The sequence below is a fragment of the Pan paniscus genome, chromosome 16 (assembly GCF_029289425.2).
Source record: "Pan paniscus chromosome 16, NHGRI_mPanPan1-v2.0_pri, whole genome shotgun sequence".
Classification (NCBI taxonomy): domain Eukaryota; kingdom Metazoa; phylum Chordata; class Mammalia; order Primates; family Hominidae; genus Pan; species Pan paniscus.
Window position 1 is genome coordinate 4,980,524 of NC_073265.2, and position 26,556 is coordinate 5,007,079.

The window sequence follows — 26,556 nt, forward strand, 5'->3', positions numbered from 1 at the left end:
ACTTAATAGGTAGAAAGACTGATAACCTAACTTAGGAGTATGTGCCTAAAGCAGTAGCTGAGTCCTGGCCAATCCCAACAGCCAAACTTCTGCCACTCACACACTGCTGAGTGTTCAGCTGTGTTCAAATAAGGCAAATGCTGAGCGCTGTAACCAGTCCAGTTGTTTCTGGACCTCACTGCTGAGAACTGTAATGGACCCAGTTGCTTCTGGACCTCACTCCTCACTTCAGATTTCTGTACATCACGTTCCCTTTATTGTCTATAAATCTTCCACCATGTAGCTGTGCTGGAGTCTCACCAAATCTGCTGTGATTCTGGGGGCTGCCTGATTCGTGAATCATTCATTGCTCAATTAAGTTCCTTTAAATTTAATTCAGCTGAGATTTTCTTTTACTAGATGGTGTCAGAAGTGGGATGTGTGGGAGCAGGACTGCTAGGGCCTCCGGAGCTATAGTGTGGTCAGCAGTGTTGCTAGGGCTTCTAATGACCCCCAGGAGTGCTGAGGTACAAGAAAGGCACCTGCAAGGACTGCTCTGTGATGGCAGCAGTGGCCCACGTGGAGCAGTTGCTATGGAGACACTGGCTGCAGTGGGGAGGAGTGGCTGGGACTGTGCGCTCCTCAAAGCTGGTGGGAGCCAGGAATGGGTGGGAGACCTGCCCCTTCTAAATTATCAGGCAGGAGCCCCACCCTCCCAGGCACAGCTGCAGCCATCCAGCCATGACTGCAAACCCGGGCATCTTTGCACTCTCTGAGGCCCAGCAAGCCCCCCTGCCCCCGCAGGCTCAGTTGTACCTGGTCCTGCCACCTGGCGTCTCTCTGCTCCCAGAGCCCACTCCAACTTCGGATCCAAGTTGAGGCCAAACCCGGGCACAGTCACAACCCGGCCCGGTTTGTGCAAGCTCAGGGCAGTGCTGACATGCCAGCCCCCTGCCACCTCGGCCCCCTCCAGACTTTGGGCACTGGCAAGCACGGGAGGGAGGCTGAGGTGGGGCTAAGAGTGGCTCAGCAGTGGCCGGAAGGCCCTCCTCAGCTCGAACGGCCTGGGCACTATGGACACAGCTACCCACCGTGCGTCTCCTCTCAGCTGATGAGAGCTGAACAGACGTTGGGATGACCTGCCTGCAGAAAGGAGCTACCCACTGCAGATCTCCTCTGAGGTGTACTGTTGCTCAATAAAGCACCTCTTCACCTTGCTCACCTTCTACCTGTCCACATACCTCATTTTTCCTGGACTCAGGACAAGAACTCGGGACCTGCCAACTAGCAGGGCTGAAAGAGGTGTAACATAAACAGGGCTGAAACGCGCTCCTTGCTTGCCAAATTGCAGGCAAGAAGAAGAGAAGAGAGAAGGAGAGAAGAGCTGTGTCCCTTCAGGGAACACAGACCTAGGAGCTCCCCCAGCCAGGGCGGTGACACCTTCTTTGGGGCTCTGCAGGTCCTGCATCTCCAAGCTTCTGGGTGCCACTGCATTCCCTGATACCCACAGTGGAAGCTGTTTGCAGTCGGCCTGGTCCAGCTGCAGCCTCACAGGGAGCTGGCACCTGTGCCTGGAGCTGCCCACCCCACTGCAGCTGGCATGCTTGGCTGTGTGCAGTGGCCAGATCCCATGCTCGCTTGCTCACACACCCCTCACTGCTCTGTACTCAGCTCGCCCTTGGCAGGTGTGGGATCCAGACCACTAGCATGAGCTGAGTGGACAGAACTAACCCAGTGGGCCCGAGCAGAACACAGGTAAACGCTCCACCAGCCAGAGGTTTCAGGCAGAAAAGTGACACCTCAGGATTCTGTAACACTAGTGTCCTTTGATTTCTCGGAGCAGCTGGGGATCATGGTAAATTTTCTCTCGGATTTCAGAGCTCCATGGATTTGTGTTTTGAGCTCTGAGTTTCTTTGAGCAAATTTCTGTTCCAAACTGCTATCCAGCCATGACTGGCTGGATGTTTTAGAAGTTATGACAGAAAAGGGACTGGGTCCACGATGAGATTTGATCCAGTAGTTAACTGGCTTGAATCCAGTTCCAGTTAGAGGCCTCCTACATCTGACTGGGTCAGAAGGAAAGTGGTAGTAAATGATAATATTGGAAGGTTGTAACATTTGGCTTTTGAAAATTCACAGGGATTTGTGTGTTCTACCCCTTTGTTTCATTTTTCTCACACGCTTAGGCAGGAAAAAAAAATCATTGGCTAAGTTAATGAAGGGAACCTGGGAGTAAAGCCAATATTTTAGGTAAAAATAGGATCCTTAATTTCTGGAAAACTAAGCTCCTTCTGGCTAATACATTAGGCCTGGGAAGCAGCAAAGTCTTACAGAAATGGCAAAATCTTATTAAGATAACTTACAGTGGAACATTCCAAATGAATAATGCCCTGAAGTGCATTTAAAAATGAGGGCTCCCAAATTAGTCTCATCTAGGGATGCCTATTAATATGCAGAAGCTTCTAAAAAGATTTAGAGATGGCACGGCCCATCTGGGAGCAAGTTTGAGTCTTACCAGTTTGATACTGGGTGCTGAGCAAAGTGGCACGTGTCTATGTTTTGTCACATGTATTTTGCTCTGGGCAGAATGAAAAATGTTAATTTGGTTACTCCAAGCAACCCCTTGGGCAGCATCTTGCAAAGCTGAGTGGATTCTTCCTGTGATTCCATGATTTTCCATTGTGATGCAGCTTGGCCCCCAGAGCTATAATGTGGTGAGGAGGGTGACAGAGCAAGATGCAATCTTTAAAAAAAAAATGGCCAGGTGCAGTGGCTCATGCCTGTAATCCCAACACTTGGGGAGGCTGAGGCAGGTGGATCACCTGAGGTCAGGAGTTCAGGGCCAGCCTGACCAACAAGGAAAAACCGCGTCTCTACTAAAAACACAAAATTAGCTGGGCATGGTGGCACATGCCTCTAATCCCAGCTACTCAGGAGGCTGGTGCAGGAGAATCGCTTGAACCCGGGAGGCAGGGGGTTGCAGTGAACCGAGATCACACCATTGCACTCCAGCCTGGGCAACAAGAGGGAAAATCCATCTCAAAAAAAAAAGAAAGAATAATAGGTTTGTCGATAAGGTTTTATGAAAAAGTGGGTGACATTTGGCTTTCTCTCTTTAAAGAAGATGTTCAGGTAATATTAAAAAATAATGAAAAATTTGTTTGCCTTTTAAATAAACTACCAAAAAAAAAAAAAAGGAAAAACAAGAGGCAGATCGTTTGTGGAGATAAGTCTTCCCTCTATCAATGAGTAAAGATTTTTGCCCTTTAAAACTTTTTTAAGTCATGATTTTAAGTAAATGAATGACTTATGGTGACCTGGAATTCTATTTCATAACATCAAGTGTTTAAACTTTTAATATATTTAATAGGCTTCCCAAAATCAAATTTCAACTTCAAAATTGTCTTTTCTGACCTCTAACTTTGGGATACTACAGAGGCCCTTGAAGCACCCAAAAGAGAGGTAAACAGGACTATTTAACATGTTAAGTCACATGGGTAGCACTGTCAAAATAAAACATAATGTTGAACCTTCTTCAGGTTATATTTAGTTTATGTCATCAACCCGTTCTAAAATTGTATAGGATTTCTAAAATTCTTTTTTTTTTTCCCCCGAGACGGAGTCTTGCTCTGTCACCCAGGCTGGAGTACAGTGGCACAATCTCGGCTCACTGCAACCTCCGCCTCCTGGGTTCATGCCATTCTCCTGCTTCAGCCTCCCGAGTAGCTGGGACTACAGGCATCCACCGCCATGCCAAGCTAATTTTTGTATTTTTAGTAGAGATGGGGTTTCACCATGTTAGCCAGGATGTTCTCATCTCCTGACCTCGTGATCCTTCCACCTCGGCCTCCCAAAGTGCTGGGATTACAGGTGTGAGCCACTGCACCTGGCCAGGATTCTAAAATTCTAATATGCCTATATACTAGCTATCATAATTACCTGTTTTGTTTGTTTTGAGACAGAGTTTCGCTCTTGTCACCTAGGCTGGAGTGCAATGGTGTGATCTAGGCTCACTGAAGCCTCCACCTCCTGGGTTCAAGCGATTCTCCTGCCCCAGCCTCCCAAGTAGCTGGGATTACAGACAATTGCCACCACATCCGGCTAATTTTTTTTATTTTTAGTAGAGACAGGGTTTTACCATCTTGGCCAGGCTGGTCTCAAACTCCTGACCTCAGGTGATCCACCTAACTTGGCCTCTCAAAGAGCTGGGATTACAGGAATGAGCCACCACATCCACCCTAATTATGGTTATTAAGCTATTGTAGACCACAGAAATAACCAAATTTCCTTATCAGTTGTCTTTAACTATAACTATTTAAAGTCATTTCCACAGTTAATTGCTTAATGGTGATGCAGTTTCTAAAAACTTCACAAGCATGCAAAATTCTAGAATAGAAGATTCATGAAAGAATGAAAAGGACCATGAAAAACACTCGGGAACACAGGTTTCTAATAACTTTAATATCATGGGTAAAAATTGCCTATAAGTTCCCTGATCCCCCAATAATTGGACTGGTTAAGAATTCTCAAAAGTTATGCTGGGTGCAGTGGCTCATGTTGGCAATCCCAGCACTTTGGGAGGCTGAGGCCGGTGGATCACTTGAGGTCAGGAGTTTGAGACCAGCCTGGCCAATGGTGAAACCCCGCCTCTACTAAAACTATAAAAATTAGCCCGGTGTGGTGGTATGCATCTGTAATCCCAGCTACTCGGGAGGCTGAGGCAGGAGAATCACTTGAACCCAGGAGGCGGAGGCTGCAGTGAGCCAAGATTGTGCCACTGCACTCCAACCTAGGTAACAGAGTGAGACTCTGTCTCAAAAAAAAAAAAAATCCTAAAGTTTAATAAGAAGACCAACTGGTTTATAAAACTGCTAACCCAAGTAAAACAAAAATTGAATATCAAGGAAATATTTTGCCAGATCTGCATGCTAAATCACCAATATTGAAATTGTTTAGATATATAATTTAAATAAACTCCATGGTCTAAGCCAAATTACCTATAACTCATCAGTTACCAGTGCCATGCACCTAATTTGAAGAAACAGCTGGTATTCAAGAGGATGTAAGTCTAATGTTAATTAAGCACAGGCTTATGAAGAACCAGGATGGCCACCTTGTCCATCTTAAGTCCTTAAAACTTTTGTTATTAAAAGTTCTGCATTCCATAACTCATCATGGAAAGAGAAAATGATCCAAATTAAATATATTGCTGTGGTGATCTCTAAATTGCTAAAATAGTTTATAATCAATGTTTGGTTTGTCAAACCTATATTCCTAGGAAAACAATCAAAACTTCAGGTACATTTGGTTACCTGATGGGCCATTTAAACATTTTATAAAGGGATTTCATTCAGTTGTCATTTTCAGTGCATGTTTTCTGATTGTATAAAAGCTCTTCCACGCAAGAGGGTTGATGTTAAAACAGTAGATTATTATGCTGAAGTGTATTTTCACCAGCTAAAGAAAGCCTTTTATAGTTCACAGAGGACAGCCAACCCCTTCACAATCTAGAATCTGATGACTGGATCTTCTGAGAACATCAGAGGACTGCCCTTGCCATTCACATGACAGCAAAACTTTAAAACCTTAAACTTTGGGTTCATAGTCTTACAACTCAGAAGGGTCCCTCCACACTCAGAACCATACACCCCTTGGAACCCTTAAGGTAAAGCTAACAAGGACAGTTCCCCCCCAGAAGAAGATGGCATCCTTAATGTGAACAGCTTTTCCCAAGATCACAGATCAAGACTTCTCTACTATCATGAGACTCTTATCTTAAGTATCTGTGCAGCTGCTAACATGGCATATGGAGAAAACATTGGGTATTATAAAGATTTGATTGTAGGGAATTAACAAAAAAACCCACTTAGTTAAGCAAGTAAATTCTTTATCCAATTCATTCTTTAATCTATTTGATTTTAGGTGGTTTGATTTATGGGGACCCTGAGTAAGGAGCATATACCAAATTCTTGGTGTTATCCCAATAGTCATAAGAGTCTCCCTGGTGCACTGAACTTACTCAAATGCTTTAAGAGTTTGCATGCAGCCATCTCTAAAATGTCAAATGGTATCTTCAACTGGAATGACAACAGATTTTTAAAAATGTGCAACCATAAGGACACCGTAACCTATGAGTGACATGCTAAACCGGAAACCCAAAACAATGGGAGTGACATGCTAAACCAGAAACCCAAAACAATGGGACTGATGTACTAAAACCAGAACCCAAAACAATGGGAGTGACGTGCTAACCAGAAACCCAAAACAATGGGAGTAACATCCTGAAACCAGAACCCAAAACAATGGGAGTGACGTGCTAAAACCATTACCCAAAACAATGGGAGTGATGTGCTAAACCGGAAACCCAAAACAATGGTAACTAACAGTGAGGCTAAGGCCCTACATTTTGGTCACACTCTCAACTAAGTGAGAACTTGACTGAAAAGGAGGATTTTTTTTTTTTTCTGAGACAGAGTCTTGCTCTGTCCCCCAGAGTGGAGTGCAGTGGCATGATCTCAGCTCACTGCAAGCTCTGGCTCCCGGGTTCAGGCCATTCTCCTGCCTCAGCCTCCTGAGTAGCTGGGACTACAGGCACCCGCCAGCATGCTTGGCTATTTTTTTGTGTATTTAGTAGAGATGAGGTTTCACCGTATTAGAAAGGATGGTCTCAATCTTCTGATCTCGTGATCTGCCCACTTTGGCCTCCCAAAGTGCTGGGATTACAGGCATGAGCCACCATGCCCAGCCAAAAGGAGGAATTTTTTAAGCAAAATTATGGGAGGCCATTGTTTTGAACTAAGCTCATGCAATAGGTCCCAACAGAACAAACCAAACCAAAATGGAGTCACTCATACTAAATGGAACATAATCAAACTAAGACTTTAAGGAAACACATAAATCCTAGAACAAAGCAGGTTTTGTTTTTCTCCTGTAAACAGGATGTTCCAGCATAAGAAGACACCTTCTACTTAAGTCCTTGTTCCACCTTTTCAAATCTCACTGTTCTATTTCCCAGTGGGTTTCTAAACCAAATAAGTACATTTGCAACGGTAATAGTGACACCAGTGACTGAAGTTTTGGCCAATCTCTCAAAATTGAGAAAATAACCAAAGGGAAGGCATTGTTAAAGTGAACTAAGTATGTCCTGAGAAGGACTCCATAATTATATATATGAGTCCTTGTGGATGACCTGCAACCTACCTTAATAGGTAAACAAGAATGAAAACCTAACTTGAGTGTATGCACCTCAAACAACAGCTACATCTTGGCCAATCCCAGTGGCCAAACTTCAACCACTCAGGCACTGCCAAATGTTCAAACTGTGCTCAAACAAGGCAAACGCTGAGTTGTTTCTGTACCTCACTTCCGATTTTGGTATGCCGCTTGCCTTTTGTCTATAAATCTTCTTCCACCACATGACTGTGCTGGAGTCTCTGTGAATCTGCTGTGATTCTGGGGACTTTCCAATTTGTGAATCGTTTATTGCTCAATTAAACTCCTTTAAAGTTTTTCTTTTAACAGAACTAACACAGAAGAATTTCCAGATCATGAACAGACGTTTTGTAATACCCAACGTTGTATTAACATGAATAGACTCTTCCTTAGATAGCTAACCTTGTTTTTAATGTGAATAGACTCTCCCTTAGCTGAGAAAACCAGACAAACTCCATTTGGCTCCTTCATTTACAAGACATCAAGGGCTCCTTACCCATCCCCTTTCCTCAAGGACTTTAACTTGTGCAAGCTGATTTTCAACATATCAAAGAGTGAAATTAACTGATAAAGTGCTGAGGCAAGTGATGTCCGCAGTTCCCAGCAAATTACTCAGAGATAATATCATAAAGCCCCCACATTTGTCTGGCAGATAATGCCCAGAGCCCCCTCACTCATCACTTTGTGGTGAATTTAAAGCCTCTGCACCTGGAACAGTTTGTTTTCCTGTAACCATCTGTCTTTTTAAGTTTTTTGTCTGTTTTTTCTTCTGTAAGTTTATTGCAGCTGGAATCCCCCCTCCCCTCTCTAAACCAATGTATAAAAGAAAATCTAGCCGTTCTTTAGGGCCGAGAGTATTTCCTGTGTTAGCCATCTCTCAGTCACCAGCTAATAAAGGACTCCTGAATTCGTCTCAAAGTGTGGCATTGCTCTATAACTCGCTTGGGTACAACAGTTTCAACTATGGTAGAAGACTCGAGTAAGACAAATACAGCCCCCCTAAATTTGACTATTATTTAGGTTAATGGTGAGTTTAGAAGAAATAAGTTAAGACTACACAGAGTGGGCTAAATTGCAAATAAACACTGAAAATATTTCCCAGAAAATATGACTTTGAACAGGCTGCTGCACACCCTGCATGTAGAGATAAACTAAGAAAAAGGTGTGGAGAGTTATTTAAGGACCTATGGTTAACTCAGTCCTCAAGATGTTCCAGGTTTCATCCATGAATCAAGGAGGACCTCCCAAAAGCTGTTTGGGACCACACTCTTTGAGCAAGGAGGATACCTTACGATGGAAGCTGTGCTTTAGCGGAAGATGACCATTTCCACTGCACCACACGCCATGCCTTAGCGGAAGATGACTGTTTCCACTGCACAACACTACAAGTGCTTACTGCCAGACCGGTGTGAAATATGTTCCAGCACATAATCTATGTCACCAATGAAGGTGGTGGTTAAGACTTGGTGCACACAAGCTTTCCTGTCCCACAAGAACACAGCATGCTCTCTTTTCGGGTTCCATTCCAGTCACGTAACAAACATGACTGCCTTTTTTGTTTCGGCATCAGAAAGATCAGAGGAAACTTTGCACTCAACTTAGACAACTCTAAGCTTTTATAACCTGTCTATATCTACAGGTCAGCTTTATCTTATTTATGTATATATCCTTCAACCTGAGTTTTACTTATTTCTACTTTTCCTTTTTAATTCACAGACACCCATAAACTCAGAAAATACAGTGTAAAACAAAGTGAAGAACAAATAAACAACTCACCAGAGATTTATTCGTTTCTTGTTGCTCTTGGAAACACCCAGAGGACACTGGAAACATAGCTGGAAGAGAAGGCAAATGACGTCGATTAAGGAGAGAACTGGTGAGGTGTGGTCCCAGATTCTTCTGCCCAACACTCTAGACACATTACCTGGAAAAGCCCTCCTCCCTCCTGAAAAAGAAAAACTTCCCCATGGGAGAAGAGTCCTTCACACCTCATTAGGGGCAGCAAAGACTCAAGTTAAGATAAGATACATCTGCAAGTACATTAATTGGTAGACATTAGATGCACAATTTATTTTTGAATAAAAATATGTATTACCTACTAATTTAGTAACAATATTATCTAAAGATATAATCTAACAATTTAATACAAAGAAACATTATAAGTTCACTAAAATAAATGTTATAGAAATATACTGGGCTGTATTAACTATTTTCCTATTAATATGTGGATTCCACAAATAACTTCATATGAGTATTCCCATGACAGTACATCTTGCTTTTCTATACCTGAACATCATGGAAAGTGCATCTTGCAACCCAGCAATTTTGGCCTACGTTTTTTAAAATGTACATAATATGTATTTCCTGCAGTACACCATTCTACTCATGTTTCCCAATAACACCTTTCCCTGTATCCAAGCCCTCATATTATGCTCTGACAATAAATTGGGCTTTTCCATCTGACTTGTCCAGTGAATGGACAATGGAAAATGTCATGCAAATATCCATTGGTTCTTGCCTTTTTGGACACAGTCATATTGTGAAGAGGTCTGGAACTACCCTGTTGGAGACACAGGGCCTAGCCAAGAGTCACCACAAACCTCCAGATTGTGAAGGAAACCATCTTAAACCAACCAGGCTCAGTCAAGGCACCAGGTGACTAAGGCCTGTTTTGTGATCCAGGCAACACAAACATATCAACTACCCAGCTGAACCCACCACACCAAAATGCAGATCCACAGAACTTCAAACAAATAAAATGGTGGTTGTTTTTTATAAGCCAGTAAGGTTTAATTAGTTCCTTAAACAGCAAATATTAACTGTTACACCTAAGTGAATAGAATTCAATATGTTTTTAACGAAATTATGTAGGGGGAGAAAGTCTTAAATTACAAATGAAATGCAATCAATAGAACTTCACAATCTATCCTAAATTTGGTGATGGACTAGGTTTAATATATCTCAGACACTGGAAACTACAAGCTAAGGTTGAAGGAAATGGACTGTATTTGGAGAGTATTTCAATCTTTTCAAGTATGACAGGTCACTCCTGCACCCCAGGCCACACTTTCAGGCCCCTTCAAATAAGGAATATTTCCTAGGTCCTTGCCTGTTCTTCTCAGCCGAATGCACCTCAACCTTCTGAAAGTTCTTCCAAATCTTCCACTATCACCTAGTCTTTGCAAATCTTGTGCATTCTAGGGAGTAGAATTAATATTTCCTGAGCGAGGAAAACTGGGATCTTCACCTGTGACCTTTTATCCTCCTCTGAAGCACCAGTGAGAGGTTAGACCAGAGGGCTGTTCTTTCAAGTGCGCTTCTTATTCATAGGGAACCCTCCCTTTCAAACTTTATAACACACAGTTAAGACTGAAGTACCCTTAAGGCTGAAGACCATCATCCAGTACCCCATCTCCCTCGCGGAAGCAGTGAGTTCCTCCATGGAAACTAGGTCTTGTATAAACTTCCATAAATGCAATCCAGGAGGACTAGGCAGGTCACACAGTGAAGGAGGGAACCAGAAACTTCACTTGCTAAATAGACACCGGGAAACTCAACTAATACAAACGCCCAGCTTAAGACGAGAGGCACACGCGTTTCGCACTACTCCTCTGGGAATGGGGAACGTCTCCCGAGAACTGTGTGTTAGCACCGGGACACATGGGCAAACAGAGTGACATGCGGGTTGGTAACCGGGTCCCTCAGCGGCAGGACAGGAGCGCGGCCTGCAGACTCCGGGCCCAGGGCCACCAGCCTCGCCTACCCACTCCTGCGCCTCTGGAACCCGCTTCACTGCTGGGACCCCACGCCTGTTCTCCCAGCCCCCGCCAGGGTCCACGGCCCGCAAATGCACGTCAGGCCCCTCCTGCCCGCGATGCGCCCACGCGTCTGCCCCCACAAATGGGGAACACTGGTCTGGCCCCCTGGGATCCCCCGAGGCCCACAGGTTCCTCTTCGCCCTCACACCGACCCACAGGGACATAGAACCAAGCCCCAGGCCTGCTCAGCTACAGGACCGCCGCTGGGATCCGCACTTCCGGAGGAAAATGGCGAAGTGGGCGGGGCGGCGCATGCGCAGAGAGAAAAGCTGGTTCCCAAGGTCCTTGATGGTAACATCATTGGAAGGTGACACTACATTTCCTATGAGGCTCTGCTGTCCCCTGTTAGGAACGCACGCCGGACATTCTGTTTTGCCCAGCAGTGAGTCCAGTTACCTGGAGACCCGGACTTAATGGACCAGGACTGGTCCCTACCCACGTGACACAGATGTGGCATTCTGGTTCGTTATTAAATCCTGGTTTCACAGCCTGGGACATTGTGAAAATAATGGAGAAATTCCAATAGAAACCAATTGGTCTATGCTGTTAATGAGTAACTTTTATTTTTTGAGATGGAGTCTCGCTCTGTCACCCAGGCTGGAATGCAATGGTGCGATCTTGGCTCACTGCAAACTCTGCCTCCCAGGTTCAAGAGATTCTCCTGCCTCAGCCTCCTGAGTATCTGGGATTACAGGCGGGCGCCACCACACTCGCCTAATTTTTGTATTTTTAGTAGAGACGGGTTTTCTCCATGTTGGTCAGGCTGGTCTCGAACTCCTGACCTCGTGATCTGCCCTCCTCGGCCTCCCAAAGTGCTGGGATTACAGGCGTGAGCCACCGTACCCAGCCCTCAAGTCTATTTTTTATAGATGCATTCGAAAGCATGAAAAAACTCATGTCTCTATTTTACTTTAAATTTTTAAAAACACAACTAATGAATATGGTAATTCTCTTCCAATCTGTTATCTTTTCTCTCACTAAACTAATTTGTGAGCTTTCAATTTACACAGTTAGAAAAAAATGCTCTAGTGTATATACTAGGATAAAATAACAGGGTCATAAAACAAGTGCACTCCATAATCTTTGTGACAACTTACACTTCCAGTGTCTGATGAACATTTGCCCATAAACTCCCACGTTTCATCCATCCATCCATCAATCAAATCTACCTATCTTTATTTATTGTGCGAAATACCTGAACTTTGCCTTTCCTTCCCTGACTTCTGCCACAAACTAGGCAAGGAGTTCTGCCTAGGGGTTTTTCAGAGCTCCGGCTACCACCGAGGTTCCTAACAGGGAAATTGCCAGCTTGAATGCTTGGGATTGATGTGGGAGTGTGTGTGAAACGGGTGTGGGGTGAAAGGGCAGTGAACTTTGTAGGTGGGTAGATGGGGGTGTGAAGGGCTTTCAGGTAAGAGGCACAGAGGAAACTGGGAGAGGCAGCGAAAGCACTTCATGCCTCAGATCACCAGAAGATGCTCCCACCAGAGCCGTGACAGTTTGCCAGTGCCATGGCAGCACAGGAAGTCCCCACCCCTTGCCATGGAAACAGCTGGAAGTTACTGCCCATTTCTAGCTATTTCTGAGTAACCCGCCCCTTAATTAGCATGTCATTAAAAGTGAATTATAAAAATGACTACAAGCCACCCCTAGGCTGCTACTCTGGGAGCACAACCCACGGAGGGCTCCCTGCCCTGCAGGAGCGGACGCAGGGCTGTAACACCGCCAATGCCTCCATAGAGCTGCTTTATTCCACCACAGGCTTGCTTTTGGATTCCATCCTGAGCGACGCCAAGAACCTGCCCTTCCTCAGTGTGACTCTTGCTTAAAACCTATCCCTGGTTTTCTCTTTTCCTAAGCATGCCCTGACTTGTTCTTTCATCTCCTCTGAACTTGCAATTGCTCCTCAGTGACTCTATTCTGCAGATCCAGAAAACACAACCTTAATCTTCCCAGAGCCCTGTTGTCTCCAATATTGGAATCTCTAGCCTTGCTTTCTCAGACGCCTAGATTACAGGCCTCTCTCTTGAACACCTATTGGTAAGGTATCTGGGGATCCTTTAAATACACGATGATTGGCAGGGGTTACATAGGGGAAATCAGTGCCTGACAATTCGCCTTCCAGGATATGGATTGTCATTCCCTCTCTTTGTCGGCCCCAGTCTCCTATACATAAAAGTAGAGATTGTAATACTCATTTGACTTGCAGATACCTCACCCCGAACCCACCTACTATAAAGTAAAAGCCAAGAATGCAAACCCTTTCCTCACCCCGTGAAGGTAAAGTCCTCAGAGCCAAGGAGAGAAGGCTCAGGGATGGTACCTGGGTGTTTCCAACACTAACCATGTATTGTAGTTTTTAGTGTTCAAGTTTAAGCTTCTTATGTTAAAGTTACCCCAGCTTTAATTCTATTGTAACAAGATTTATTTCTGTAATTCCATTTTTGGATTCTTGATTTCTTGGTAAAGAAATACAGTTATTTTTGTATACCAATCTTATATAGTGTTACATTCCTAAATTTGTTCATGAGTCCTAACACTTTTTAGTAAATTTCTTATGATTTTCTAAATGCAAGATCATGTCATCTGTACATAAAGATAAATGTACTTCTTCCTTTTCAATCTAGATGCCGTTTATTTATTTACGTTGCCAAGTTGTCCCAGCCACCACTGTTATCAAGTAAAAGGGTCTCACTGCCCAAAGCACTAGAAGCCAGTACCATGACACTGAGTTTTTGAGAAGAGAAAAACTTTAAAGTCAAACCAAAACCTATGGGATACAGGCCAGGCGCGGTGGCTCATGCCTGTAATCCCAGCACTTTGGGAGGCCGAGGCGGGTGGATCACGAGGTCAGGAGATCGAGACCATCCTGGCTAACACGGTGAAACCCCGTCTCTACTAAAAATACAAAAAACAAAAATTAGCCGGGCATGGTGGCGGGCACCTGTAGTCCCAGCTACTCGGCTGAGGCGGGAGAATGGCATGAACCCAGAAGGCAGAGCTTGTAGTAAGCCAAGATTGCACCACTGCACTCCAGCCTGGGCAACAGAGAGAGACTCCGTCTCCAAAAAAAAAACAAAAACAAAAAAACAAAAAACAAACCTATGGGATACAGTAAAAACAGTACTAAGGAGTAAGTTTATAGCAAAAAGCACCTACATCAAAAAAAGTAGAAAAACTTCAAATAAACAACCTAATAATGCATCTTAAATAGTTAGAAAAGCAAGAGCAAACCAAAACCAAAATTAGTAGAAGGAAACATAACAAATATCAGAGCAGAAATAAATGAAATTGAAATTTAAAAATATAAAATATCAATGAAATGAAAAGTTAATATTTTTTTAAAAGATCAACAAAATCAACAAACATTTAGCCAGACTAAGAGAAAAGAGAGAAGACTCAAATACATAAAACCAGAGATTAAAAAGGAGACACTGCAACTGATACTGCAGAAATTCAAGTAATCATTAGAAACTATTATGACCAACTATATTCCAATAAATTGAAAAACCTGCAAGTAATGGCCAGGCACCATGGCTCATGCCTGTAATCCCAACACTTTGGGAAGCCAAAGCAGGTGATCACCTGAGATCAGGAGTTCAAGAACAGCCAGGCCAACATGGTGAAACCCAATCTCTACTAAAAATACAAAAATTAGCCAGGCATGGTGGCGTGCACCTGTACTCCCAGCTACTCCAGAGGCTGAGGCAGGAGAATCGCTTGAACCTGGGAGGCAGAAGTTGCAGTGAGCTTAGATTGTACCAAGCTCCATCCTGGGTGACAGAACAAGACTCCATCTCAAAAAAAAAAAAACAAAAAAACAAAAACAAAAAAAACAAAAAAACGCAACCAAACCACAAACCTAGAAGAACTGGATAAATGAGATTGAACCCATAATAAAACATCTCCTAGCAAAGAAAAGCCTGGATCCAATGGCTTCACTGATTAATTTTACCAAACATTGAAGGAAGAATTACTATCAATCCTACTCAAACTATTCCAAAAAACAGAGAAGTCTGTAGTATTTCCAAAATCATTCTATGAAAAAGACCATTCATCATGTCTAAGTGGGATTCATCCCAAGGATGCCAACATGGTTCAACATATGCAAATCAATCAATGTGACACATCATATCAACAGAATGAAGGACAAAAACCATATGGTAATTTCAATTGATGCTGAAAAGCATTTAATAAAATCCAACATCCCTGTGATAAAAAGAAACCCCAAAAAAAAACTAGATTTAGAAGGAACATACCACAACACAATAAAAACCATACACAACAGACCCTCAGCCAGTATCATCCTGAACAGAGATAACCTGAAATCCTTTCTTCTAAGATCTGGAACAAGGCAAGAATGTCCACTTCCAACAATCTTACTCAACATAGTACTGGAAGTCCTAGCTAGAGCAATCAAGAAAATTGAAAAACAGTAAAGGGCATCCAAATTGAAAGAAGTAAAATTATTATTGTTTTCTTGTTTGCAGGTGATTTGATCTTATATTTGGAAAAACCTAAGAACTCCACCAAAAAACTATCAGAATCGATCAACAAATTCAGAGTCACACGATACAAAATCAAAATACAAAAATCAGTAACATTTCTAAATGCCAAAACTGAACAATCTAAAGAAGAAAATCAAGAACGTAATCCCATTTACAATAGCTACAAATAAAATAAAATATCTAGGAATAAATGTAACAAAAGAAGTGAAAGATCTCTACGATGAAAACTATAGAACACAAATGCAAAAAAATTAAAGAAGACACCAAAAAAATGGAAAGATAGTCCATGTTCATTGATTGGAAGAGTAAATATTGTTAAAATACACATACTTCACAAAGCAACCTACAGATCCAATGCAATCCCTATTGAAATACTAATAACATTCTTCCCAGAAACAGAAAAAAAATCCTAAAATTTATATGAAATCATAAAAGACCCAGAATACCCAAAGCCATCCGTAGCAAAAAGAACAAAACTGGAAGAATCACATCACCTGACGTTAAATTATACTACAGAGCAATTGTAAGCTAAACAGCATGGTACTGGCATAAAACAGACACATAGACCAATGGAACAGAATAGAGAACCCAGAAATAAATCCTTACATTTACAACTAACTCATTTTCAATGAAGGTGCCAAGAATATACATGGGGGAGAGGACAGTCTCTTCACCAAATTGTGCTGGGAAAACTAGATATTCATTGGCAGAATTTTTTTTTTTTTTTTGAGATGGAGTCTAGCTCTGTTGCTCAGGCTGCAGTGCAGTGGCGCGATCTGGGCTCACTGCAAGCTCCACCTTCCGGGTTCACACCATTCTCCTCCTCAGCCTCCCAAGTAGCTGGGAGTACAAGTGCCCCCACCACGCCCAGCTATTTTTTTTTTTTTTTTGCATTTTTAGTAGAGACGGAGTTTCACCGTGTTAGCCAGGATGTTCTTGATATCCTGCCCTCATGATCTGCCCACCTCAGCCTCCCAAAGTCATTGGCAGAATAATTAAACTAGAACCCTCTCTTGTGCTATATACAAAAATCAAATCCAAATGGGTTAAAGACTTAAATCAAGGACAAGAAACTACTGAAAGAAAACATTAGGGAAACTCTCCAGGAAATTGTCGTGGGCACAGATTTCTTCAGTAATACTCCAAAAGCTCAGGCAACCAAAGCAAAAATGAACAAATGGTATCACATGAAGTTCAAAAGTTTCTGCATAGTAAAGAAAACAATGGACAAAGTGAAAAGACAATCCACAGAATGGAAGAAAATATTTGCAAACTATATATCTGACAAGGGATTAACAACCAGAATATATAAGCAGTTCAAACAACTCTATAAGAAAAAAACTAATAATCCAATTATTTAAATGGGCAAAAAATCTGAACAGACATTTCTCAAAAGAAGGCACGCAGGTCAGGCACAGTGGCTCACACCTGTAATTCCAGCATTTTGGGGAGCCAAGACAGTTGGACCACTTGAGCCCAGGAGTTCAAGACCAACCTGAAAAACATAGCAAATAATTTTAAAACCTACCTGGGCATGGTGATGCATGCCTGTGGTCCCAGCTACTCAGGAGGCTGAGGTGGGGGGACTGCTTGAACCCTGGTAGTCATAACTACAGTAAGCCATCATTATACCACTGCACTCCAGCCTGGGTGACAGAGTGAGACCCTGTCTCAAAAAATGAGCAAAAACAAAAAAGAAGATATATAAATGTCAAATAGGTATATGAAAAGATGCTCAATATCACAGATCATCAGAGAAATTCAAATCAAAACTTCAATAAGATATCATCTTACCCCCATTAAAATGGCTTTTATGCAAAGACAGGCAATAACAAATGCTTGCAAGAATGTAGGGAAAAGAGAACCCTCTTACTCTGTTGGTGGGAATGTAAATTAGTACATTCACTATGGAGAACAATATGGAGGTCCCTCAAAAAATTAAAAATAGAACTATCATATGATCCAGCAATCCCACTGCTGGGTATATACCCAAGGGAGGGAAAATTAGTATATGAAAGAGATATCTGCATTCCCATATTTATTTCAGCACTATTCATAATAGCCAAGATTTGGAAGCAACCTAAGTGTGCATCAACAGATGAAGGGATAAAGAAAATGTGGTACATGTACACAATGGAGTACTCTTCGGCCATGAAAAAGAATAAGATTCTGTCACTTGCAACAACGTGGATGGAACTAGGGAACATTATGTTAAGTACAATGAGCCAGGCACAGAAAGACTTTGCATGTTCTCACACATTTGTGGGAGCTAAAAATTAAAACAATTGAACTCATCAAGATGGAGGGTAGACTGAGAGTTTCCAGAGGCTGGGAAGAGTAGCGGTGTTACGGGATCTTTGGAGTGTCACTTTTCTGGACAGAAACCTCTATGGCTGGTGGCACCTTTACCTGAGTTTTGCTTGGGCCCCGCCCACTCAGCCTGGCAGGCTGTGCTCAGCTCATGCTACCAGGTTGGATCCCATGTTTGCCAAGGGAGACTGCGCGGAGTGGCAAGGGGTGTGTGAGCGAGCTTGGGGTCTGGTCACTGTGCAGTCAGACTTCCTGGCTGCTGCAGTGGGGCAGGTAGCTCCAGGTGCCAACATGGGTGCCAGCTCTCCACAAGTCTGTGGCTGGACCACGGGCACCGCAAGCAGCTTCCACAGCTGGCACACTGGGAACACAGTGGCACCCGGAAGCTTGGAGATACCAGGAACCACAGGGCCCCAAAGAGGGAATCACAGCCCTGGCTCGGGGAGCTCCCAGGTCTGGGCTTCCCAAAGGGTCACAGCTCTTGTTTCCTTCTCTTTGCCCACAATGTGGCAAGCAAGGGGCATGAATCAGCCCTGTTTGTGTTACAGCTCTTTCAGCCTCATCCCTGGGATTTGTCATAATTAATTCTCATATTGTCTTATTTTTTTACATTTGTTTCAACTTCAGAAGATACGTGGATCTAAACACAACATAATGTGTTAGCTAGCTGCCATATGAATTTCTCCGTGTTTCACCACTATGCAGCCTAAAGTTATTCCGTCATCCATGACTATCCTGGCTAAAGAGTCTAAAGATCTTTGTTTGGTAGCTATGGCTTCAGCTAGTTCATTCGCTAATTTACCTAGAGTGGTTGACAGATTTCTAATTATACGTTCACGAGAGGTTACTCCCCACCATTGCAAGTGACTTCTGCCAAACATTGGCCAAAATTCACATCCTTGGTTTGCAGGTATGGTTTGTCTAATCCTGGAAAGTAATTTCCATGAACTACTTCAGTGTTCAGAAACATTGGAGTTATAAATAGAAAGAGGAAGAGTCACATAACCTAATAGACAATTATTTCTCATATGCCAGCGGTCAACACATTCATAAGCCTATGGGTGGTTGATCCAGGGACCACACAGGGTCCCTGACAGAATCTGAAAATTAAGGCTTTGGTTTACTGGTAACAGAGACAGGTTAAAGTACATGTCTTCAGTCTTGAGTAGAGTGTAATCCGTCTCTTTTTTTTTTTTTTTAATGAGACAAACATCAGGTAAAGACCTTGACAAGAAGGAAGAGAAATCCCGAGATTCTATAATCATAATAATCGAATTGTAATTGCTAGTTTAAGTAGTCCTTCAAAAATACATCTCATTCCTGACAGGATAAAACAAGTTTTTAAAAATATATTATATTCAGATTCACTAGGGAACACTTGGAGCCAGGAAATAATTCAGGATTCAGCCCAAATTATAGACAAATAATAAAAACTCTAAAACAATGATCAGGGTTGGAATCTAATAGCATATGTCATAGTTTTCTTTTGGAACATAAATTTTCTCTCTAGTCCATCATTTTATCAAAGACAAATCATAGTAGGACCAATTTTGTATGCAAAATGAGTTTTAGTCTTATCATACCTGGCCTGATTATTTCCATAAAGGGCAGCAAGAATATTTATTGGCAATATAGGCTTCTTAAAATTGGCTTTGTTGGAAATTTTTAATAAGGAATCTTAGACTTTTAAGAGCCTTGAAGCTAGCCAAGTCAAAGATTTGCATCAGACTGTGTCTGTAATACTTTTTTAACCTACTTTTTAAAATTATACTTTAAGTTCTGGGGTACATGTGCAGAAAGTGCAGGTTTGTTACATAGGTATATATATTCTGTGGTGGTTTGCTGCACCCATCAACCCATTACGTATATTAGGCATTTCTCCTAATGCTATTCCTCCCCCTTCCCCCACCCCCCAACAGGCCCCAGTGTGTGATGTTCCCCTCCCTGTGTCCATGTGTTCTCATTGTTCAACTCCCACTTATGAGTGAGAACATGTGGTGTTTGGTTTTCTGTTCTTGTGTTAGTTTGCCGAGAATGATGGTTTCCAGCTTCTTCCATGTCCCTGCAAAGGACATGAACTCATCCTTTTTTATGGCTGCATAGTATTCCATGGTGTATATGTACCACATTTTCTTTATTCAGTCTATCATTGATGGGCATTTGGGTTGGTTCCAAGTCTTTGTTATTGTGAACAGTCCTGCAATAAACATACATGTGCATGTGTCTTTATAGTAGAATGACTTATAATCCTTTGGGTATATACCTAGTAATGGGATTGCTGGACCAAATGGTATTTCTAGTTCTAGATCCTTGAGGAATAGCCACACTGTCTTCCACAATGGTTGAACTAATTTACACTCCCACCAACAGTGTAAAAGCATTCCTATTTCTCCACACCCTCTCCAGTATTTGTTGTTTCCTGTCTCTTTAATGATCGCCATTCTAACTGGCATGAGATGGTATCTCATTGTGGTTTTGATTTGCATTTCTCTAATGACTAGTAATGATGAGCTTTTTTTTCATAAGTTTGTTGGTTGCATAATTGTCCTCTTTTGAGAAGTGTCTGTTCACATCCTTCACCCACTTTTCAATGGGGTTGTTTTATCTTGTAAATTTGTTTAAGTTCTTTGTAGATTCTGGATATTAGCCCTTTTTCAGATGGATAGATAGATTGCAAAAGTTTTCTCCCATTTTGTAGGTTGCCCGTTCACTCTGATAGTTTCTTTTTCTGTCCAGAAGCTCTTTAGTTTAATTAGGTCCCATTTGTCAATTTTGGCTTTTGTTGCCTTTGTTTTTGGTGTTTTAGTCATGAAGTCTTTGCCCATGCCTATGTCCGGAATGGTATTGCCTAGGTTTTCCTCTATGGTTTTTATGGCTTTAGGTCTTATGTTTAAGTCTTTAACCCATTTTGAGTTAATTTTTGTATAAGGTGTAATGAAGGGATCCAGTTTCAGCTTTCTGCCTATGGCTAGCCAGTTTTCCCAACACCATTTATTAAATAGGGAATCCTTTCCCCAGTGATTGTTTTTCTGAGATTTGTCAAAGATCAGATGGTTGTAGATGTGTGGTGTTATTTCTGAGGCCTCTGTTCTGTTCCTTTGATCTATATATTTGTTTTGGTACCAGTACCATGCTGTTTTGGTTACCATAGCTTGTAGTATACTTTGAAGTCAGGTACCATGATGCTTCCAGCTTTGTTCTTTTTGGTTAGGATTGTCTTGGCTATTCGGGCTCTTTTTTGATTCCATATGAAATTTAAAGTATATTTTTCCAATTCCGTGGAGAAAGTCATTGGCAGTTTAATGGGGATAGCAGTGAATCTATAAATTACTTTGGGCAGTATGGCCACTTTCACGATACTGATTCTTCCTATCTATGAGCATGGAATGATTTTCCATTTGTTTGTGTCCTCTCTTATTTCCTTGAGGAGTGGTTTGCAGTTCTCCTTGAAGAGGTCCTTCACATCCTTGTAAGTTGTATTCCTAGGTATTTCATTCTTTTTTTAGCAATGGTGAATGGGAGTTCACTCACAGTTTGGTCCTCTGTTTGTCTGTTATTGCTGTATAGGAATGCTTGTGATTTTTACACATTGATTTTGTATCCTGAAACTTTGCTGAAGTTGCTTATCAGCTTAAGGAGATTTTGGGCTGAGATGATGGGGTTTTCTAAATATACAATCATGTCATCTGCAAACAGAGACCATTTGACTTCCTCTTTTCCTAATTGAATACCCTTTATTTCTTTCTCTTGCCTGATTGTCCTGGCCAGAACTTCCAATACTATGTTGAATAGGAGTAGTGAGAGAGGGTATCCTTGTCTTGTGCTGATTTTCAAAGGGAATGCTTCCAGTTTTTGCACATTCAGTATGTTATTGGCTGTGGGCTTGTCATAAATAGCACTTACTATTTTGAGATATGTTCCATCAATACCAGTTTATTGAGAGTTTTTAGCATGAAGGGCTGTTGAATTTTGTCAAAGGCCCTTTCTGCATCTATTGAGCTAATCATGCAGTTTTTGTCATTGGTTCCCTTTATGTGATGGATTACATTTATTGATTTGCATATGTTGAACCATCCTTGCATCCCAGGGGTGAAGCCGACTTGATCATGGTGGACAAGCTTTTTGATGTGCTGCTGGATTCAGTTTTCCAGTATTTTATCCAGGATTTCTGCATCGATGTTCATCAGGGATATTGGCCTAAAATTTTCTTTTTTTGTGTGTCCCTGTGAGGTTTTGGTATCAAGGTGATGCTGACCTCATAAAATGAGTTAGGGAGGATTCTCTCTTTTTCTATTGTTTGGAATAGTTTCAGAAGGAATGGTACCAGCTCCTCTTTGTACCTCTCATAGAATTCGGCTGTGAATCCGTCTTGTCCTGGAATTTTTTTGGTTGGTAGGCTATAATTAATGCCTCAATTTCAGAACTTGTTATTGGTCTATTCAGGAATTTCACTTCTTCCCGGTTTAGTCTTGGTAGTATTCTCTGATGATAATTTGTATTTCTGTGGGATCAGTGGTGATATCCCCTTAATCATGTTTTATTGCATCTATTTGATTCTTCTCTCTTTTCTTCTTTATTAGTCTGGCTAGTGGTCTGTTTTGTTGATCTTTTCAAAAAACCAGCTCCTGGATTCATTGATTTTTTGAAGGGTTTTTCGTGTCTCTATCTCCTTCAATTCTGCTCTGATCTTATTTGTGTCTTGTCTCCTGTTAGCTTTTGAATTTGTTTGTTCTTGCTTCTCTAGTTCTTTTAATTTTGATGTTAAGGTGTCAATTTTAGATCTTTCCTGCTTTCTCTTGTGGACATTTAGTGCTATAAATTTCCCTCTACACACTGCTTTAAATGTGTCCCAGAGATTCTGGGACGTTGTGACTTTGTTTTCATTGGTTTTGAAGAACATCTTTATTTCTGCCTTCATTTCGTTATTTACCCAGTAGTCATTCAGGAGCAGGTCACCCAGTTCCCATGTAGTTGTGAGGTTTTGAGTGAGTTTCTTAATCCTGCATACTAATTTGAATGCATTGTGGTCTGAGAGACTGTTTGTTATGATTTCATTTCTTTTGCATTTCCTGAGGAGAGTTTTACTTCCAATTAGGTGGTCAATTTTAGAATAAGTGCAATGTGGTGCTGAGAATAAGGTATATTCTGTTGATTTGGGGTGGAGAGCTCTGTAGATATCTTTTAGGTCCACTTGGTCCAGAACTGAGTTCAAGTCCTGGATATTATTGTTAATTTTCTGTCTCATTGATCTAATATTGACAGTGGAGTGTTAAAGTCTCCCACTATTATTGTGTGGGAGTCTAAGTCTCTTTGTAGGTTTTTAAGAACTTGCTTTATGAATCTGAGTGCTCCTGTATTGGGTGCATATATGTCTAGGATAGTTAGCTCTTCTTGTTGCATTGATCCCTTTACCATAATGTAACGCCATTCTTTGTCTCTTTTGATCTTTGCTGGCTTAAGATCTGTTTTATCAGAAGCTACGATTGCAACCCCTGCCTTTTGTTGCTTTCCACTTGCTTGGTAAATGTTCCTCCATCCCTTTATTTTGAGCCTATGTGTATGAGATGGGTCTCCTGAGTACAGCACATTGATGGGTCTTGACTCTTTATCCAATTTGCCAGTCTGTGTCTTTCAATTGGGGGCATTTAGCTCATTTACATTTAAGGTTTATATTGTTATGTATGAATTTGATCCTGTCATTATGATACTAGCTGGTTATTTTGCTCATTAGTTGATGCAATTTTTTCATAGTGTCAATGGTCTTTATAATTTGGTATGTTTTTGCAGTGGCTGTTACCAGTTGTTCCTTTCCGTGTTTAGTGCTTCCTTCAGAAGCTCTTGTAAGGCAGGCCTGGTGGTGACAATATCTCTCAGCATTTGCTTGTAAAGGATTTTATCTCTCCTTCAATTATGAAGCTTAGTTTGGCTGGATATGAAATTCTGGCTTGAAAATTCTTTTCTTTAGGAATGTTGTATATTGGCTCCCACTGTCTTCTGGCTTGTAGGCTTTCTGCGAAGAGATCCACTGTTAGTCTGATGGGCTTCCCTTTGTGGGTAACTCAACCTTTCTCTCTGGCTGCCCTTTATATTTTTTTCCTTCATTTCAACCTTGCTGAATCTTATGATTTTGTGTCTTGGGGTTGCTCTTCTTGAGGAGTATCTTAGTGGTGTTCTCTGTATTTCCTGAATTTGAATGTTGGCCTGTCTTGCTAGGTTGGGGAAGTTCTCCTGGATAATATACTTGAGAGTGTTTTCCAACTTGGTTCCATTCTCTCTGTCACTTTCAGGTACACGAATCAAACATAGATTCAATCTTTTAACATAGTCCTCTATTTCTTGGAGGCTTTGTTCATTTCTTTCACTCTTTTTCCTCTAATCTTGTCTTCTTGCTTTATTTCATTGAGTTGATCTTCAATCTCTGATATCCTTTCTCCTGCTTGATTGATTCAGCTATTGATACTTGGGTATGCTTCATGAAGTTCTTGTGCTGGGTTTTTCAGCTCCATCAGGTCATTTATATTCTCCTCTAAACCGGTTATTCTAGTTAACAATTCGTCCTACCTTTTTTTTCAGGCTCTTAGCTTCCTTGCATTGGGTTAGAACATGCTCCTTTAGCTCGGAGGAGTTTGTTATTACCCGCCTTCTGAAGCCTACTTCTGTCAATTCATCAAACTCATTGTCTGTCCAGTTTTGTTCCCTTGCTGGTGGGGAGTTGTGATCTTCTGGAGGAGAAGAGGCATTCTGGGTTTTGGAGTTTTCAGCCTTTTTGCACTGGTTTCTCCCCATCTTTGTGGATTTATCTACCTTTGCTCTTTGATGTTGGTGATGTTGATACTATTCCTTTCTGTATGTTAGTTTTCCTTCTAACAGTCAGGTCCCTCTGCTGCAGGTTTGCTCGAGTTTGCTGGAGATCCCCTCCAGACCCTGTTTGCATGGGTATCACCAGTGGCAGCTGTTGGAAATGCATGAACCACCTGCCTTCTGTGTTGATCTCATTGGGTGCTGCAGGCCGGAGCTGTTCCTATTCAGACATCTTGCCAGCTCTCCTGTAATACTTTTATGAATGGGTGTAGTCCTCTCTTCTCAAGGTCCCCAAATAACTTGAGGTTCCTGGGCCCATCAGAAAGTGACATTCTTTGCTTCTTACCACAAGGACAGCAACTTTCTAAAGGACCCTTGTAGACAGGACACCAAGCCAGTCATTCTAAGGGGCTTTGTATTGGTGCTATAAAGTCAACCTCAATTCCTTAAAGTGGTCTGGTTGTATCTGCCGTTCGAGTTAAAGCCTTCATAAAACAAACAGTGTCTCCAATTGAATCCTGTTACCAAAAATAGATTCTTATTGAAATTATGCAAATAATTATATTGCCATAATTTAGGAATGCTCACGAATGGCTTCTGAATTCTGGAGAAATCAGTTAGAGAGACAGATAAATGGCTCAAATTTTTGTTCACAATGTAGTTTATCTAATGTATGGTAAGTTAAAAATAGCTGAAAAGAAAAAAAATTCTTGACTTTGGAAAACAAAACATAAAGAGAATCAACAATGTTTCCAATGGAAGGGCCATGAATAAAATCTTTTCCTTCTTTTATAAGTTCAGTCCCATGTAACTAAATCTTGTTCTGCTTGATTTCAAATAGCAATTCTCATTCAGTTTTTTGTGTTTTGCTTGATTTCAATTAGAAGTTCTCATTCAGCTTTTTAGAGTCCTGGAAGATTTTCCTAGTCCAATGGTATGATCCCCAAAGTTATCTGAAACCATCTTTAAGAGAACTTGTCAGAGTCCTTTCCATTAAAAGTAATTTAGATGATAGCTGATTGTAAAGGCTTTTTTTTTTTTTTTTTGAGACATTGTCTGGCTCTATCACTCAGGATGGAGTGCAGTGGCATGATCTTGGCTCACCGCAATCTCTCCCTCCTAAACTCAAGCCATCCTCCTACCTCAGCCTCCAAAGTAGCTGGGACCATAGGCATGCACCATCATGCTGGCTAATTTCTGTATTTTTGTAGAGACAGGGTTTTACCATGTTGCCCAGGATGCTTTCAAACTTCTGAGTTCAAGCAATTCACCCACCTCGGCCTTGCAAAGTGCTGGGATTTTTACACGCGTGAGCCACCATGCCCTGCACCATGCCCAGCACCGTACCCTGCACAGCCTCCAGCAGCGTGCCCGGCCTGTAAAGGGTTTTAGAGAAGAACTTTAAACAATCACCGTGGATGACAAAAACTTAGAATATCCTTTGGTTAAAATCCAGTGGAAGTTCTCAACTGGAGAGAAAATTTAGTTATTTCTATTATATGTAGCATTTTAAGATAACAGCCAGAATCATGACTGACGGCAACACATCAGATCCATCAGACTTCCACAAATTTTATATAATCTTTAGAATATTTATATTAATAATATATCTATACATATACAACTTTAGAGAATATTTAACATCATCAAAATTATGACTGATACCATATTAGATTTTTATAATTTATATAACATTTAAAATATTTATATTAATAATATACCTATAAATGTAACCAAAAGAAGATTTAGACCAGGCACAGTGGCTCATGCCTGTAATCCCAACACTTTGGGGGGCCAAGTTCGACAGATCATCAGAGGTCAGGACTTCGACACCAGCCTGGCCAACATGGAGAAATCTTGTCTCTACTAAAAATACAAAATTAGCTGGGCGTGGTGGCATGTGTCTGTAGTCCCAGCTACTTGGGAGG

General features: G+C 41.6%; 1 protein-coding gene across 27 annotated transcripts in view; it reads right to left on the minus strand.

The window, feature by feature from the left end:
• LOC117978353 (tektin-1-like) overlaps window positions 1-11,799 on the minus strand; it is a 107,485-nt gene extending 95,686 nt beyond the window's left edge. For 5 of the 27 annotated variants that reach the window (XR_010110022.1, XR_010110004.1, XR_010110023.1 and 2 more), the window contains exons 1-2: window positions 10,570-11,402; window positions 8,968-9,026 (exon numbers count right to left, since the gene is read on the minus strand). Coding sequence is in view for 3 of the 27 variants with exons in the window: in XM_063596972.1 (XP_063453042.1) it covers window positions 8,968-9,026; window positions 10,301-10,388; window positions 11,162-11,173 (159 nt within the window). In the remaining 24 variants the exon portion in view is untranslated. Of the gene's footprint in view, window positions 1-8,967; window positions 9,027-9,115; window positions 9,222-10,300; window positions 10,389-10,438 lie in introns of those variants that run through there. The other 22 variants (XR_010110009.1, XR_010110007.1, XR_010110002.1 and 19 more) reach the window with 15 other exon arrangements.
• Window positions 11,800-26,556: the final 14,757 nt, after the last annotated feature.